Raw genomic sequence first — 15632 nt, 5'->3', positions numbered from 1 at the left:
CGGTGGGTGTGCATTCTACGCCCGGCCCACGTGCACAGGGAGCGTGCATGTCTCTTTGGACACATAGCCGCATGCGTGTGGCCCATTTAGGGAGGGTTGGGAAGAGCAGCTGTTTGTGGTCACATCATTGTGCTCTGAGTCCCTGAGAGCAGCAGCCTCAACCTTGACAGCACACACAGAGAGCCCCAAACCTTACTGGTGTCCAGACTCCACCCCAGAGATTCCGACCTAATGGGACCTCAGGATATTTAGAAGTGCCCCAAGGGACACTGGTGTCCAGTCAATGGTGGAGAGCTCTGGTTCAGGGGCAGGAAGGGTGAGAACGGCAGGTGGAGGAAATCAGGGACGACTTCTTGGAGGAGGAGGACCTGCATGGGCTCATCCTGGATCTTAGAAGTGCAGGCAACAACCTCGTTTCACATCCCAGGCCCCCCCATCCCCCCCACCACCACCACCACTAACAAGCTATGTCATCTGGGTAGTCATTTGACCTCTGGTAGCATCTTTTCTCACCTGTAACGTGGAGAGAGTAATTCCTTCTCTTCAGAGATATCTGAGAATGTCTGTGTGAAAGCGCTCGGCACGGTGCCAGCCTAGGGGCACCAACAAAGGACTCCCACTGCTGGAGTTCCCTTCGTTCTGAAGCGCCACCTCACAGCTTTTGGAAGCACCCAGGGAGGGGGCGTTTTACCCCGACGACTCTGACAAGTCCTGCCGTAAAGAGGCCCAGCATTTCCCACTCACGTGTGACCTCAGTGATGCCACAGCGCCCTTTATGCAGCTGACACCTTTTAACCCTCTGCACACTCGTCATTCCTCTAGGCAGTGGAGAGGTTTTTCTGGGGACTTAGCCAAGAGTGGTGGGGTGCTGCAGACAGGAGTGACCTGCGGACCGCAGGGGACCAGAATCTGAAGTTTGGGGTACCTTGGAAGGGGGTTGCCCAGTGGAGGGCAGAAGCTGAGCTTTCTCAGCCGACAGGGATGGGGCGGCAGCAGTAGGGCTTGGGGCTTGTCCCAGGGACCTTGTGGCCTCAGCCAGAGGGGACAGTTAGATCACAGGAAGCAACTGGAAGCCAGATCACTAGGAGGTCTCCAAGGTGTGTCCAGAAGGCGTCTTGGTGGAGGTGCACATTGAGGGCCTAACGGGTCAGTAGAGAGATCAGCATTCACTTATTCACAATCATGTGTCAACCACCTGCTCCGTGTGGGGATGCCGGCACGCGCCTTAGCAACAGGTGGCCCGGTTCATATGCCATCTCCACCTCTCCGTGTCTGCAGGCCTTGAGCAGGCCTGTGTGCTCGCTGGTGGGTGGGAGCCAGCCACCACCCCATCCTGGGCCGCCGGGTCACTGAGTGGGTGCAGCCCCGCCTATGACGTCCAGGACCCCCCGGGGCTGCACTCACGACCCTCCCCGCCTCTCCCGCAGCCGCGACAACTCCCCCAGCCTGAAGGAGATCCGGAACGGCTGCCAGCAGCCCTGCGACCGGAAGCCCACCTTACCTCTGCGCCTTCTGCACCCCAGCCCGGACCTGGTGTCTCAGGAAGCCACGCTGTCCGAGGCACGGCTCAAGTCGGTGGTCGTGGCCTCCAGCGAGATCCACGTGGAGGTGGAGCCCGCCAGCACTGCCAAGCCGGCGCTGACGGCCAGCGCGGGCGACGACAACGAGCCCAACCTCATCGACTGCCTCATGGTCAGCCCCGCCTGCAGCACCATGAGCATCGAGCTGGGCCCGCAGGCCGACCGCACGCTCGGCTGCTACGTGGAGATCCTCAAGCTGCTGTGAGTGACCCCTCCGGCCGGGCGCCTGTGGGGGGCAGGGGCTCGCAGCTGGGGGGAGCTCAGCGTGTACATGCATGAGTGTGGGTGCACAGGATGCAGATGTAGGGCGTGAGGGCACAGGTTTGTGGGGGTGTTGGGAGTACAGGCCGGGCTCTGTGTGTGCGTGTTTGTCTGAGGGCCTGGACACTTGTATCAGGCATGGGCACAAGCAGGATGTCCACACACGTGTCCAGGAGTCTGAGAATGTGTGAGTGCACACTCCTGCCCAGGTGTGCTGCAGCACACAGTATCCGAGTGTGTCTGTGAGTGTGGGGACACCTCTGCGTGTGCATAAGGTGTGGGCTCATTCTGAGTTTGTGATCGTCCTCGTGTGCGTGTGAGTGCCTTTGGATGTATGAAGGCATGACAGCATGTGAGTGGCTGCCTCCATGTGTGTGTGACTGTCTGCATACACGAGCTGGATGTGGGTTGGAGGTGGATGCCTCTAAGGGGCCAATATGTGTGTTTCAGGTGCATGTACACAAGTGTCTGGGTGCTTGTGCTGCTTCTGTGCATGTGTAGCTCTTGAGTGCTCACATGTGAGTGTGAACACTTGTGCACAAGAGCTGGAGTGAGTGTGTGTTTTTGTGTATGTGTGCAGATGTGCCCATGAGCCAGCACGTGAGTGTGTTGCATGATCCACGCGTGCTTCATGTGTGTGGTGTGTACGTGCTGTTGTGTCCCGTAGCCTCATCTGGTGGGTGGGGAGCAGCGTGCCGTGCATATGAGGGTCCACCTGCCTGGCTGGTGCGAGGAGCCCTGGGCAGGAGCCAGGAGATCCATCTGCTCTGGGTGGTGCTTCTGAGCTGGGTGCTCCGGGTCGTGCGTGCCCCTCCCTGAGCCTCGGCTGTGGGACTCTGAGGAGCCCGTGGTGTCTGTGAGGGTGAGCACGGCATGCATACACAGGCACACACACACACACCTGTGCACAGAGACACACATGTGCATGCACACACGCACACATGCCTGTGCGCGCAGATACACGTCCATGTGCGCACATGCCTGTGCACACACATGGTGTGCACACATGCTTGTGCGCACACATGTATACCTGTGTGTGCATACGTGTGTGCACATATGCATACATGTTAGGCAGTGGCTTCTCGTGTTTGGAGGCGACTGGATGCAGCCCCCTCAGACTCTTCCTCAGCCCTTGCTTTGGCCCCAGAGAGGAGGCAGGTGTTTCCCAGGACTCAGCCCAGCCTGGCTCATGGTTCTGGAAGCCAAGGCCAGCCCAGAGTGCACGTGCATTTAGCAATGCCCCCACCCAAAGCAAATCCCAGATTCTGCCCAGAGAGCATCCCCCAGAACGCATCTCAGTTTGAGGCTGAAGAACTGTCCGCTTCCTCCCGGGGTGGCAGTCAGCCCTCCAAGGGACAGACCGGCCGCAGTCCCATCTCCTCCTCCGGCCGGGCCCTGGTCTCCTCCCCGGACCCCTGAGTCCGACTGTTTTCTGCAAACACCTGGAGCTCCCAGGCCTTGCAGTGGCCCAGGCCCTGACTCATATTTCTCATTAAGCGCTAAGGGTTTGAGTTTCATCATGCAGTTGACACTCATTTTTTTTTCCTTCTTTGTAAACACATTCATGAATGAAGACTCTGTTCTTCCTAATCTGCTTCCAGACCTCCTGCCTACCCGCGCCGCCCAGCTGCCAGGTCGTGGGTGGGGGTCAGGGGGCCCACTGGGCGGTGTTCCTGACCACTGCTCGGAGCAGCCCCTCCCACCGAGCCTGGGGGTCTCCACGAAGCAGGGTGCACACCTCCTGAAGCCCTTTTCACCGTGGGGGAGCTCAGAGCACGGTCGGGCCCTGTTATTCCTTCTCCTGGCTGCTCTCCTCCACTAACTCTGCCGCCTGCTTGAGTCACTGGCCCACCGGAGGGCGTCACGTCTGTCAAATCCGCAAACCCCAGCAGCTCAGGGCACTCCAAAGTGTGATCCATTGGAAAAAGCACAGATTCAGAGCCAGGCTGTTGGTCTCGGGGCTGGGGATGTCCGTGTCAGCTTGTGACCATGGGCAGGTTACCCGCCCTCTCTGAGTCATAGCTGCCTCCAAGCAGAGAAGGCACGGGTCTTCTCAAGGCACGGGTACAGCACAGAGCAAGTACCCCCCAGGCATAAATACTGGGCAGGTGGGGGTTACTGTACTTTCAGCAACAACAACAACTGTATTTCATCTATTTTAAGGTACTGTTGGGACTGAGACACATGATCTATTTAATAACAGCACTTTGGGAGGGGAAAAAAAATTGGGGGGATTCAATGCAGGCTCAGTTTGCAAGAAACGTGCATCTGAGAATTGAGGAAGTGCGGCCATAGGACTTAGTCTGCTGTGTTCTTGGGGCCTCGGTTTTCTCATCCATAAAGTGGGTGTTTTCCTCAGAAGGAGAATTTAGGACTTGGTGAAAGTAGACTACTGTGGTCAATAGGACGGCTCCCTAGATGAGAGTCATGTGTAGACAATGAAAGGACAGAGGCTCTTGTGTGAAATTGAGGGGTCTTGTCAGCACATTGTGGGGTCCAGAGAAGCCCTTCTCAGAGCCAGGGCCCAGCCTGGCAGACTGCAGCCACAAGGAGCAGGCACCTCTCTATCCTGAGAGAGTGGGCGAGGGTCCTGGTTAGTGGCCTGCCCACCGGAGGGCCTGCAAACCGCGAGAGTCTGACACCTTCAGAAAGGAACATACGCCACAGTCAGCTCCCCAGAGACTCTTGCAAAGGAGAATTGCTCCCAGCACAGGTCAGGGCTGACACTGAAATCACCGTGGTGTGAGACCCAAGCTGGGTGGGACAGCGGGACTTGGGAACATGGACTTGGGAGTCGGACAGACCAGCTTTGGCCTCTAGTCATCTGGAGTCCAGCTCTTAACCTGCTGGGCACGTGCAATTCACACATCTGTGTATCCATCTCTATGCATTCTTTCATCAAACACTGACTACACGCCCAGAGGGGCCGGGTTCTGTGCTAAATGCTGGGGCCCCTTTGCTCGAAGTCTCTGAGTCTGAGTAGTGCCAAGTGCTGAAAGCAGTGGCATCGCCCAGTGGGTTGGAGCGTGGGAATCTCTAGGCACAAGCGTGGCGGCAAGCCAAGGGACACCCTTCTGTCCAGGAAGAGAAAAGCTGCCGTCACGAGGGCTAGATGGACACGTTGGCCATTTTCTCATCAGCTCGAATGTCTGCCTCCTTGTTACTTTTGCAGACACCTGGATTTTGAAAGAGGCCTCAATGGGCTGGGGTTCAGCTGGAAGATGCCTCACCCCTTTGGGGCCCTTAGGGAAAACCCAGATGGATTTGGGGTTGTTCTAGTGACTGAGAAACATACTGGTGACTAGAATGTAGAAGGCAGGCGCTGGGGACATGGCCCGGGACAGCCCTCCTTGGTGAAGAACTTGGCTCGGCCAGACATGTTGGACGGTACAGCTCTGCCGAGGGGAAACGCCAAGGGTTTGGTGTGAGGAAGTAGGGAGACTGGAGACCCTGGCAGATAGGAATGGCTGAAAAAGCCTCCAGCAGGCTGAGAGATGGAGAGGGGGGCTGTAAGAGGCGAGGGACCAAGATGAAGCCACAGTCTGATGTGGCTCTGGGGTGCGGTGGACTGGAGCCCAGCCAGCATCCTCTGTCCTCACGAGGGTCCCCGGGCCCCAGACTCGAGCACTACCAGCTCCACCAGCCACTATCCTCCCAGTGAGACTCAGGATAGGGAGCTGGGTTCCCCAGGGGGCAGGGGTGGAAGGACCTCCTCCTTGGTTTCGCATCAGTCCGCATGGGGTCCAAACTTCCTCCCCTATATCCAACTCACGATACGCTTTAGGACTGCGAGTCTGCCTCTCTGAGCCTCGGTTTCCCAGTTGTGAACTAAGGATGATCCTCCTGGTCAGCGCATTCCGGCCCCCAGGGCTGCCTTGAGAATTCAGTGAATTCCTGCGTGCCTCATGTTGACCACAGCACTTGTCACCTGCAGGCTTGTGGCAAGGACGGGTACCCGGGCCCCACAGTCAGCATCTCTGCACGTGGGCTTCTGGAGGGGGTTTTAGATGTTGCCGGCAGAGCAGCAGAAATTCACATCTTTACGGGTATGCGCGGCGTATGTGTTCGAGTAGGTGGACCCATCTGTTTGGAACCTTGCAGATACAAATTCCTGGGGCTCGTGGCCGCTCTGTAGAGTCCAGACGCTCCCTGGTGCACCCAAGGCCAGTGGATCTGCCTGCAGCCCGGGGAGGTCCCCGGTGGGATGACGGGGCCGAGAATGGGGCTCTGTCCAGGTCGCCAGCTGCAGGGATAATGGCCACTCGTTTCTCACCTTGGATTTTAATCCCCAGGTCAGCTGGTCGGCCTGTTGAGGGAGCAGATACTTGTTCATGTGACGGCAGGAGTAGGGCAGGGCGAGCCCCCCGACATGCCCTCCTGGCACCCTGGTCTGCCTCGCCCCAGGTGCCCTGCTCATGGTCCTCCAGGCAGGCCATGAGCCTGCACTGGTCCCCCAGGCCTCGCTCGGCCCTAGTTCACCACCCTGCCTCGGAATCCCTTTGAGAACCCCCTCCCACCCCACCCCAGGGAGCCACCCTCCAGGGTGTGGCTGCGTGAGACCAGGGTTCGGGTCAGACGCTGCGTGCAGGCCACCATTAGGACCAGGCTTGCCTGATGCAGACCTGTGTGCTGGGGACCCGGCTTCTGAGAGGCTTGTGTGGCCCCAGTGTCTCTGGCTGGGGTGTCTTCCCAAGTACCTTGTCCAGGGGGCAGCGCAGAGCCCCGGTTTTGTAGCACCTGTCAAGCTGGGTCGCAGATCTGCCGAAGTGCACTGTCTCCTGCCAGGTCAGGGCGGTCACCCCACATCCTCAGAGCCACCCCACCCTCATTTCCTGCACTCCCTGCCTCACCGGCCCAGCTTGACCGTGGTGTTACCCACCCACCACCTTCCCACGTCCGCGAAAGGAAGTCCTCGGTCACGTAGGCGCTGAACCCCTCATGGAGTGGCGCGGGGCTGGAGGCCTGGGTCTCCTGCTCAGAGGGCCTCATTCAAGTGCAGCTTCTCCCTCGTCAGCTCCATGATCTTCCGCAGGTGTCCTGGCCTCTCTGGGCCTGTCTCGCCTCTGTAAGTGGGTTAGGGGAGTCATGGTGTGCTGTTTGGCCCCCAGGGCACATCAGAGGCCACGAGGATGTCGAAGGGCCCCTGGTCCACTCTCGCCTTCCTCCCTGAGCCTGGGGAGGCCTGGCTGTCCTGTGCTTCCTGGGGCTGGGCTCGCTCCTCCCAGCCCGGCTGGCAGCTCTCCCTGCACCCCGCAGGCCGGCCCTGTTCTCAGGTGCTCGTGACAGGCGCTCTGCTGACCACGGGGGTCCCACCCCCATCCCGTGGGCCTGGCCAGTCCCCGGGCTCCGTGCACCCAGCCTCGGCCCAACACTGCCACTGGACCCTCCAGACTGGTCACACTGGGCGTTTGGGGCAGGTCCAGGAGCCAGCCACAGACTCGGAGCTGAGCAGGGCCGCGGCCAGGAAGGAAGTCTGTCTGCCCTCCCCCTTGTCCTTCGCCCCTGTCCTCCTCCTGGTCTGCCTGAGCTGCCATCCTGGGCTGGGCACCCGCTTCCACCCAGACCCCAGCCCAGCCGCCCACTGGGCGCCAGGTGACGCATGCTGCTCACCAAGAAGTGGTGTGGACCTCCCCTTCCGTTCAGAAGCGAGCCCGGGCCAGGCAGGTCCTACCGGGAGCCCGGCAGGCACCCACACTCCCCACCCGACCCCGGCTCTGGGCCTCTGACACCCACTCTGGTCTGTGGTGGTTGTTCAGCCGCCCGGTCGTGTCCGACTCTTCGTGACCCCATGGACTGCAGCATGCCCAGCCTCCCTGTCCTCACTATCTCTTGGAGCTTGCCCAAGTCCATGTCCACTCTGATTATGGAGGATTTAAACATTGCTTAGAATTTTCTGTAATTAGCAGCATTTCCACACTGAGTGTTTTTTATTATCTTAAAGCACAAGAAAAACTAGTGTGTGCCCCCTTTTGAGAATGGGAATGGGCCTGCTTCTGCAGATGCGAACAGTGGGCCAGAGCACAGGCTCAGGAGCCAGGCTTCCGGGTGGCTGTGTGACCTGGGGCCTGTGCTCACCAAGACTCAGTCTCTGGCTGTAGAATCGGGAGCTCACCAGGTACCCTGGAGGAAGGCAGGTCCGATCCACACACGTGCCTGGAACAGCCTCTGGCTTGTGACGGGCACTGTCTACAGCGTTTGCACCAGTTATTCTTAAATTTCTCTGGAAACCATGAGTGCATCAGTGACTGGTGGGGGTTGGGGGAGGGGTTCAGAGGGAGACGAGGCACCTACCAAAATCGGCGACGGCAGGTCTGAGGTCAGAGGGGTTTCCATGTCCTGACGGGCTCCCTGAGCCCAGCCCCCCCGCCCCGGGCAGCGGATACCCAGCCTCGGGCACTGCAGTCTAAGGACCTGGCTGGGTATCCTTGCTCCCAGCCTCCCAGCCACCTGAACTCGGCCAGGCTGGCAGGCATCCCGGGCCCCTCTTCCTCACCTGGGGGGCAGGTATGATCCTCCCGTCCTCAGGAGCCTGTCCTGGGGACTCAGAGCCCAGCTGGGCCCACTCCGAGGACTTATCTCAGGCCCACAGGCCTTTCTGGGAATCCTTTCCTGTGCGTCCGGGGCTTGCGTTTTTCCTCAGCACACTCCAGGGTGTGCGCTGGACTCCAAAGGCTGCCGCGTTATCGCCGCTTTATGTGGAGGAAGGGAGGCTCGGAGCACTTCCGACCCGGGGGTTATCTAAACTGCTGGGTGAAAAGATCTTCCTCCTTTTTTGGGAATGAAGTACAGGCAGACACATGGCATGTAGACAGATACTGTATGCTGAAAGCGCAGTCAGGGGAAAGTGCTGAGAAAGCTCTTTGGGGCGGGGAACAGGAAGGCCCAACTCCGGCAAAGATTGAGAAACTAAATTCTGGAAATTCCCAGGGGTAGAGTCTGTGCTATCCCTGCTAGAGGCCCAGGTTCAACTCCTGGCTGGGGAAGTAAGATCCCGCAAACTGCAGGGTGCAGCCAAAAAAAAAAACACCCCAAAACTGAAAACCATCAAATTCTATACACAACGGAGTCCTCAGGCCATAGGAGCAAGAATTAGGTCTGGGCTCTGGGGCAGCCTCTGCCTAGGCCAGGCTCTCACAGAGACCCGGGGGCCTAGAAACAACAAAAGTGCATTTTCTCTCATTTCCAGGGGGCTGGCACTCTGGAATCTCTGTGTGGCTACTGTTGGTTTTGTCTGAGGCCTCTCTGCTCGGCTGGGAGGTGGTCACCCCTCTTTGTGGGCCTGTGTCCCGACCTCTGCTTATGGGGACACTGGTCGGATTGAATTAGGACCCGCCCCAGTGAGCTCACTTTTACCTTGATCATGTCTTTGAAGGCCCCACCTCCGTAAAGCTACTATATGGGGTCTCGGCGTTAGGCCTTCAACGTGTGAATCTGCGGGGGCACGTTTCAGCCCACAGCTGAATGGTGGTCTGGGAGCTGGCTGCAGCAGCTGGGAGGTGGAGTCCGGGAGCTGGGTGGCTGGCCCGTTCGGTGGCCGCAGTCAAGTCTCTGGACAGGCTTGACAGGCTCTGCCACCACGTTGCAGATAACAGGTGCTTGTCCCTCGGGGTCCCTGGGAGCCGAGGTGACCGAGAAGAGTCGGGGCCATGTGGTCCCTGCCTGACTCTCACCCTGTCTCTGACCCTCTGTGATGAGGCACCGTTAACCTCCCCGGGTCCAGAGCATACCTGACTGTCACCCCTTCTCTTTCCAGGTCGGACTATGATGACTGGAGACCATCTCTGGCCAGCCTGCTTCAACCCATTCCATTCCCCAAAGAGTAAGTCCCCCACACATCCCTGGAAACCTTTGGCCTAAGAGAACAACCTCCATCGTCCACCCTGGCCTTAGCAGGGGACTGGTCAGGTCATGGGACGCACCTGGGGACACCACAGATGACAGAGGGAGGTGGAAGTGTTGGTCCTCGGCAATGGGGCCCCTGGGAATGTTCACCTCCCCACCCTGAGAAATGGGGGCACCACCTCATTGCATGGTTAGATGGCTTTGCTGGGCCACGAATATAAAGCTCTCTGCACTGGCCTTCAGGCGGTCAAGTTAGCAGATGCTTAGGGAACATCAGATGGAGTTGGGTGCCTGCCCCTCCTGTCTCCAAGGGCCAGAGTGAAGATAACGCAGGTGGGACCACTCCGTCTGGGGTACAGCCAGACGCTGAGCCTTCCCTTGTTATCCCCATGACGGTGATCTCGCTCCACAGTGAGCTGAGCCAGTAATGGACCCTTCGGTCTCTCTGGACAGTGCTCATCCCAGTATCAAATTTATCTTGGGGAAAAGAGGGAGAAAGCTGTCTGGTGGATAATGGCCCGAGGGGAAGGCTCTGTCTCCATCACCAGGCCCTGAAATGCCTGCAGGCCTCTGTTTTGATAGATGTGAAGCAGCGGGCCCCAGGAGGCCACCGCGAGCTCTCTGCGGAGTCGATTAACGAGCCCCTGTTTATGAAATGCGGCCCTCCAAGGGGACATTACCCTCGGTAATTGCCCCATTTGCCGGCCTGGCTGGTCCCTGGAGCCCGCAGGATGTGAGACCGGAGAAATCCGACTCCCGAGGGCAGTGGCGTCATTGGCTGCAGCCCTGGCCCCATGGCCCGGGGGACGCACCTGACAGTGAGCCATGATGCAACGCTGTCCTGGGAACGGTCCCCGACCGCCGCTCCGATGCGAGCCGGTAATTAGCGCGGCCGTGCCTTAATGGTGGAGCGATTAACAGACACACCTGGGTCCCTGGTGCCCACGTGCAGACACGTGCACGTGCACCCCGCTGAGCACCGCTCCTCTTCACCGGGGTGGGCCCCAGGGGCTCAGCCTGTTCCCGTTCTGACCCACGTGCTGTCGAGTCAGGACACGATGTCCGTGTTGCCCGCTAAACTTCCTGTTCGCTCCTGGAACCAGGCCTGCCATCCCCAGAGGCAGGCCTATGGGTCACTGTGCTGTCGTCGCGAGCGCCCCACTCACTGCAGTCTTCCCCTTGTTTGTGTTCCAGAGCTCTCGCGCACGAGAAGTTCACCAAGTGAGTATTCGGGCAACACCCATTACCCCCTTCTGGGACACGTCCCCTGTCCTGCGGGCGTCCCCCAGCGACCAGCCACCCTTTTGGCTGGTCCTCTGCACTTGCGTCCGGGGAGGTGAGGATGGCGCCCCTAGAAGTTCTCCCGAGACCCGTGTCCATCCAGGTCCGTCTGGACGTCTCTTGATCCTGCCAGCTCAGCCAGCACCCCACCCCATCCTCAGCGCCCCCATGCTGGTCCACCCTAGCCAGGACCCCAGGCACGACTGTCCCTACGCCGTCTCTTTCAGGGAACTGAAGTACGTGATTCAGAGGTTCGCCGAAGACCCTCGACAAGAGGTGAGGCCGCCCTGTCCCTGGCGGGCACACCGTCCTGCAGCCAGGCGCCTCCTGGCCCCCTCGGGCATCCCGACAGTTCACATGGTCCCCCTGCCTTCGCTCAGACACAGCCCCTGTCCCGCGTGTCCGAGCCCAGCCTGTGATGCGAGCATTCTCCTATAAACGCAGGCTCACCAGAGGTGCTTCCCATCAGTGGTTTCTCCTTGGAGCACAGACAGGCCTCGCTTTAGGGCCAGGCCAGCACCAGGGCTCCTAACCGCATCTGAGGTCGCGGCACATCCTCTCTGCTGGTCTGAGGGTCAGCGGGCCGGGACAACACTGTGCTGGGATCTTCCTGGGCACAGTGGCTGAGGGTCGCCCCGAGGGGCCGCTCCCTGCCTCCAGCAGCTGGCCTTCAAGGGCAGCGAAGCCTTGCAGCCCAGAGCCCCTGTGTGTGAACGGGGACTCGGAGCGGGCTGGGCGCCCACCCCAGCCATGCTCCCATCACGTCAGTGTAGGGGCAACTGCCGGCCTTCGTGAGGGGCTCACCCCATGTCAGGCACACACGTGTGCTCATTTAATCCTCATAGCAGCCCTAAGAGTAGGTGTTATTGTCACCCCCATTTTGCACCAGAATCACCCTCCTTTCAGAGTTGAGAAAACCAAGGGTACCTGCCCAGGGTCACAGGACGGGTGCCCTGGCTGGGATGGGAGCTGCACCCTGGGAGTTGGGCTCCGGAGCCTGTGTAGGACCCAGCCCTGCGGTGCACACACTGGGTGAGGGGGGGAGGGGCTGCAGGGTCCGTCCCGGGGAGCTCAGGCCCCTTCTCCGCACATGGAGTCTGGGACATGAGGGGGACCTGGGCATCCCCAGCAGAGCCAGAGGACGAGGAAGGCAGAGGAGGCGGGGGTTATTTTCAGTGGGGCCAAGGCCACGCTGCAAAGCCTTGTTCTGGAAGGATCCGGGAGGATCTAGTTCTAAAGCAGCATGATCCCACCCTGACTCCAAAAGTGGTCCTCAGGCACAAGCAGCAGACAGAGCTTCTGAGCGTCCGGGTCCCAGGGATGGCCTCCACCGCTCTTAAACCTGAGCCGTTCCCTGCTGGAGGCAGTCTGAGTCCTCCCGGAAAGGCAGGCTTTATTTCAAACTGACTTTGATGTTGATGAATGAAAGTGGTGCCAGCTGCTTCCCAGAGCGGAGCCGCGGCCCGAGTGCCGGGAGCGGCCTCTCCCAGCCGGGGTCGCCCCTCGAGGACATGGCCCCCAGCAGGCTCACCCCGCCTCGCCTCCCTCTCCCGCCGCCTCCCCGGCTCTCCTCCCCTCTCCCCATCCCTCCGCCCTCCTCCCCCCTTCTCCATCCCAGATGGAGCCAGTGGCGGTTTTCTTATAAATCATTTGCTGGGTCTGCTGCAGAGAGTCCCGTACTCTGGATCTCTCGTTTCTTTGAAGTAGCTCAGTTGACGTTCGGAGGGGAAATGGGAGCCTGGCCTCCCCTGCATGCTGTTTACTTGTGCGGGGGTTGTGATCAGGGAACTGTCTGTGAGTAAGTGGCTCTTGGCAGCAGATCGGCCTTCACTCCTGAAGGAAGTGATGGGGCTCTCGCCTCCCTCTCTGCTGAGGAGGAGGAGGAGGAATACAGGCCTTTGTCTGTCTGTCTCTCTGCAGCTACAGCGGGGCCAGGGTGGGTGTGGGGTTCCTCCCACACACGCACACGTGTTTGCACACACGCACGCGCGCGCCCACAGGCGGACACACGGCACTCTGGGAAGGGAGCTGACAGCCACAGAGAGAGCTGGGGGCATGGAGATTGCCCGCGCTCTGCCCAGACCGTTTTTCCTAAAAGAGGGCGTCAGGGTCCCAGAGAGAGAGAGGGGGGTCAGTGGGGCAGCGCCCACACCAGGGGATGGCGCCCGTGAGGGTGGAGCAGGGGAGAGGCCGATCCCCAGGGTTGGAGAGACAGGTGCCCCAAAAGTGAGGGTGAGGAATGCAGGGAGCGGACACCCTAGTAGTGAGGGGGCGGGGCGGAGGTTCAGAAAGAGCAGAGTGCGAGAGCGGGGACTTGGAGACATGGGGGGTGTCAGAGGCCCTGACAGACAGAGGGAAGAGCAGCGTCCCCGTCAGAGGCACAGGAGAACGCTATGAAGGTCCCTTCACCTCTGCCCCGACTTGGCCCCAGACTGGCTTCATTCTGGGCGACTGGACTAGCCAGGGCGTGGCCGTCCATCTCGAGGAGCTGGTGGCAAATGGCTGGAGGTCCCCCGTGTGCGGTTATCAGTTTTTCCCTAAAGGCCTTCCCTGGATTAGGAGAAGGCTGGGCGTGTCTGGGCTAAAGCAGGTCGCACAGATTCCTGGAGCATGAGCGTGGGGCTCAGCCGGGCCTTGGGAGCTGGTGCGCATGGGTCCTGGGCCTCCATCATCACGGGCGCGCGGGACTGACCGAGCGCTCTCCTCTGCCGCAGGTCCACTCGTGCCTGCTGAGCGTGCGAGCCGGCAAGGACGGCTGGTTTCAGCTCTATAGCCCCGGAGGGGTGGCCTGCGATGACGACGGGGAGCTGTTTGCCAGCATGGTACGTGGGCCGGGGGGGGCACTGGAGCTCTGTGTGGGCGCTGGGTTCACCCCTTCTGAGCAGTGAGAGCTGCCCCGAAACTTCCAGGCCAGAAGGATGCTAGTGATGAAGGCGGTGATGGTGACACCAGCCCCGAGCGTCACCTTCCCGTGTCTCACCCGAGTGGGCACTGAGCCAGAGGCCCCCCATTTTACAGATGAGGTGCTACCTGCTCAAGCTACTGGGTTCACTCTGTGCCCCAGTGCCGTGTAGGTTCAGGGGACCGAGCGCTGACTGGTACAGGGGCCCCAGAAGTCGTTGCAGGTCCACCCGCTCGTCTGATCCTTGCACTGAGATGTCAGGGTCGGGATGAGCAGCCCACCTTGGAGATGAGGGCTCTAGAGGTCACCAAACCCATAAGCACACCCTTTTGGTGGCTTCTGGTCCTTATCCCCGCGCACTGAGGCCAGCGCTTCACCTGACCACGCACCATCTTTCTTCGTCTCCACGGCAACCCGTTCCCTTAACTACTTCTGTGTTGACAACAAGCACAGAGGGGAGCAGTGGCGTGCCCGAGGTCACACAGACCTCCCTGCGCCAGGCCCACGCTGTCCGGAGCCGCCCTCCTTCCAGCGGCACAGGGAGCCCAGGCGCCCCTTACCCAGGGCATACGCCCCTCCAGGCAGCCGGCGCTCTCACCGAGCCCGCTTCCTGACACAGCTCTGCTCCACAATCACGCTTGTCCCGGAGCGTGAGAAGGCCAAGCCGTGGCCAGGGTCGCAGCCCTGCCCTGCGCTAGCCTGATGACCTTGGACCAGTATCTTTCCTCTCTGGGCTTCAGTGTCCTCGTCTGTGAAGTGGGGATCGTAGTCCTGGCATCTTGGGATTACCTTGGTGATTGTGATATTAGATGCGTGGCGCCTGGCGCTCTGTCAGCGCACGCCAGTGATGGCTGTGGTTCCTCTCATCTCTGCTGGGCAGCTGGTTCAGCGGGGTGAGCAGCTTGTAATGCCCTCCGCCGTGAACTTAGGGTGGTGTTTGCGCTGTGATGACAGACCTCAGCGCTGCCTCTGGATCCTTGCTTGGAAAAGGGCTTATTTTTAGGTTCCTTTTCTTACCGCTCACTCACCATAGCTTGCTCACCTGCTGCCTGAAGGCTCCTTTCAGAGTGCCCTGTGCATCCTGGAAATGCCGGCCTTGCCTGCCAGCACCACCTCTCTCTCACTTCTCCTGGGCTCCTCTGATGTCACAGCGTCACCATGGCAACGTTTCATGGTGCTCCCCCCCGCCCAGTGCAGTGACTGTGAACGAGAGAAGCGGGAGCTGGCAGCTCCCCAGCCTGAGAGATCGCATTTGTGAGCCAGAATTGTTAATGATGGAGCGGAAAAGGGTCTATGTGGGGAAGGAAGCAGGCGGCCCCTGGATGGTGGTGCAGCGTTGCCATGGAGACACGTGGCTCGGACGCCGTCCCCTGGATGAGGCTGCCGCTTCCAGCCGTGGCCGGGCGTCTGCCCCACTGTGAAGTCAGGAAGCACAAGCCAGGTGGCTGGGGACCCTGACCCTGAGCCCCACCCGCGGGTGTGCTGGGAAGCAGCACAGACCCCTGTGCCGAGCGCAGGTGATTTACGGCATCGTGGTGCTTCCAGGGTGCAGCGAGGGGCGTCAGCCACACGCACACATATATCCACTCTTTCTAAGATTCGTTGCCCAATTAGGTCATTACGGAGTCCTGAGTATAGAGTTCCCTGTACTATATTAGCAGGTCCTCACTCGTTAGCTGTTTCATATACAGTAGTGTCAATCCCAATATCCCAGTTTGTCCCCCACCCCGACCCTTTCCTGCCAGTAACTGTGTTTGTTTTCTACA

At 59.9% G+C, this 15632-nt stretch overlaps 1 protein-coding gene and 1 long non-coding RNA gene across 6 annotated transcripts in view; one reads left to right on the top strand and one right to left on the bottom strand.

Annotated features, from left to right (window-relative positions):
- The window catches only part of CMIP (c-Maf inducing protein), a 203059-nt gene that overhangs the window by 178667 nt on the left and 8760 nt on the right, over window positions 1-15632 (top strand). For both annotated transcript variants that reach the window (XM_020903714.2, XM_070451492.1), the window contains 5 exons: window positions 1428-1781; window positions 9595-9660; window positions 10878-10904; window positions 11192-11240; window positions 13679-13786. In XM_020903714.2, the coding sequence (XP_020759373.1) occupies window positions 1428-1781; window positions 9595-9660; window positions 10878-10904; window positions 11192-11240; window positions 13679-13786 (604 nt within the window). The remainder of the gene's footprint in view (window positions 1-1427; window positions 1782-9594; window positions 9661-10877; window positions 10905-11191; window positions 11241-13678; window positions 13787-15632) is intronic.
- Window positions 3966-12471, bottom strand: LOC110143942 (uncharacterized). 4 transcript variants are annotated; one of them, XR_011482294.1, is made up of 3 exons: window positions 9195-12471; window positions 6539-8608; window positions 3966-6147 (listed from the first exon to the last, which is right to left on the bottom strand). It is a non-coding gene; the product is annotated as an uncharacterized lncRNA (long non-coding RNA). The 4 variants fall into 4 exon arrangements; XR_011482295.1 differs by having other exon boundaries at window positions 6721-8608; XR_002315751.2 differs by having other exon boundaries at window positions 3966-8061; window positions 8335-8608.

This window comes from Odocoileus virginianus, chromosome 20, assembly GCF_023699985.2.
Source record: "Odocoileus virginianus isolate 20LAN1187 ecotype Illinois chromosome 20, Ovbor_1.2, whole genome shotgun sequence".
Classification (NCBI taxonomy): domain Eukaryota; kingdom Metazoa; phylum Chordata; class Mammalia; order Artiodactyla; family Cervidae; genus Odocoileus; species Odocoileus virginianus.
This window is presented reverse-complemented; position numbering and strand designations above follow the sequence as displayed.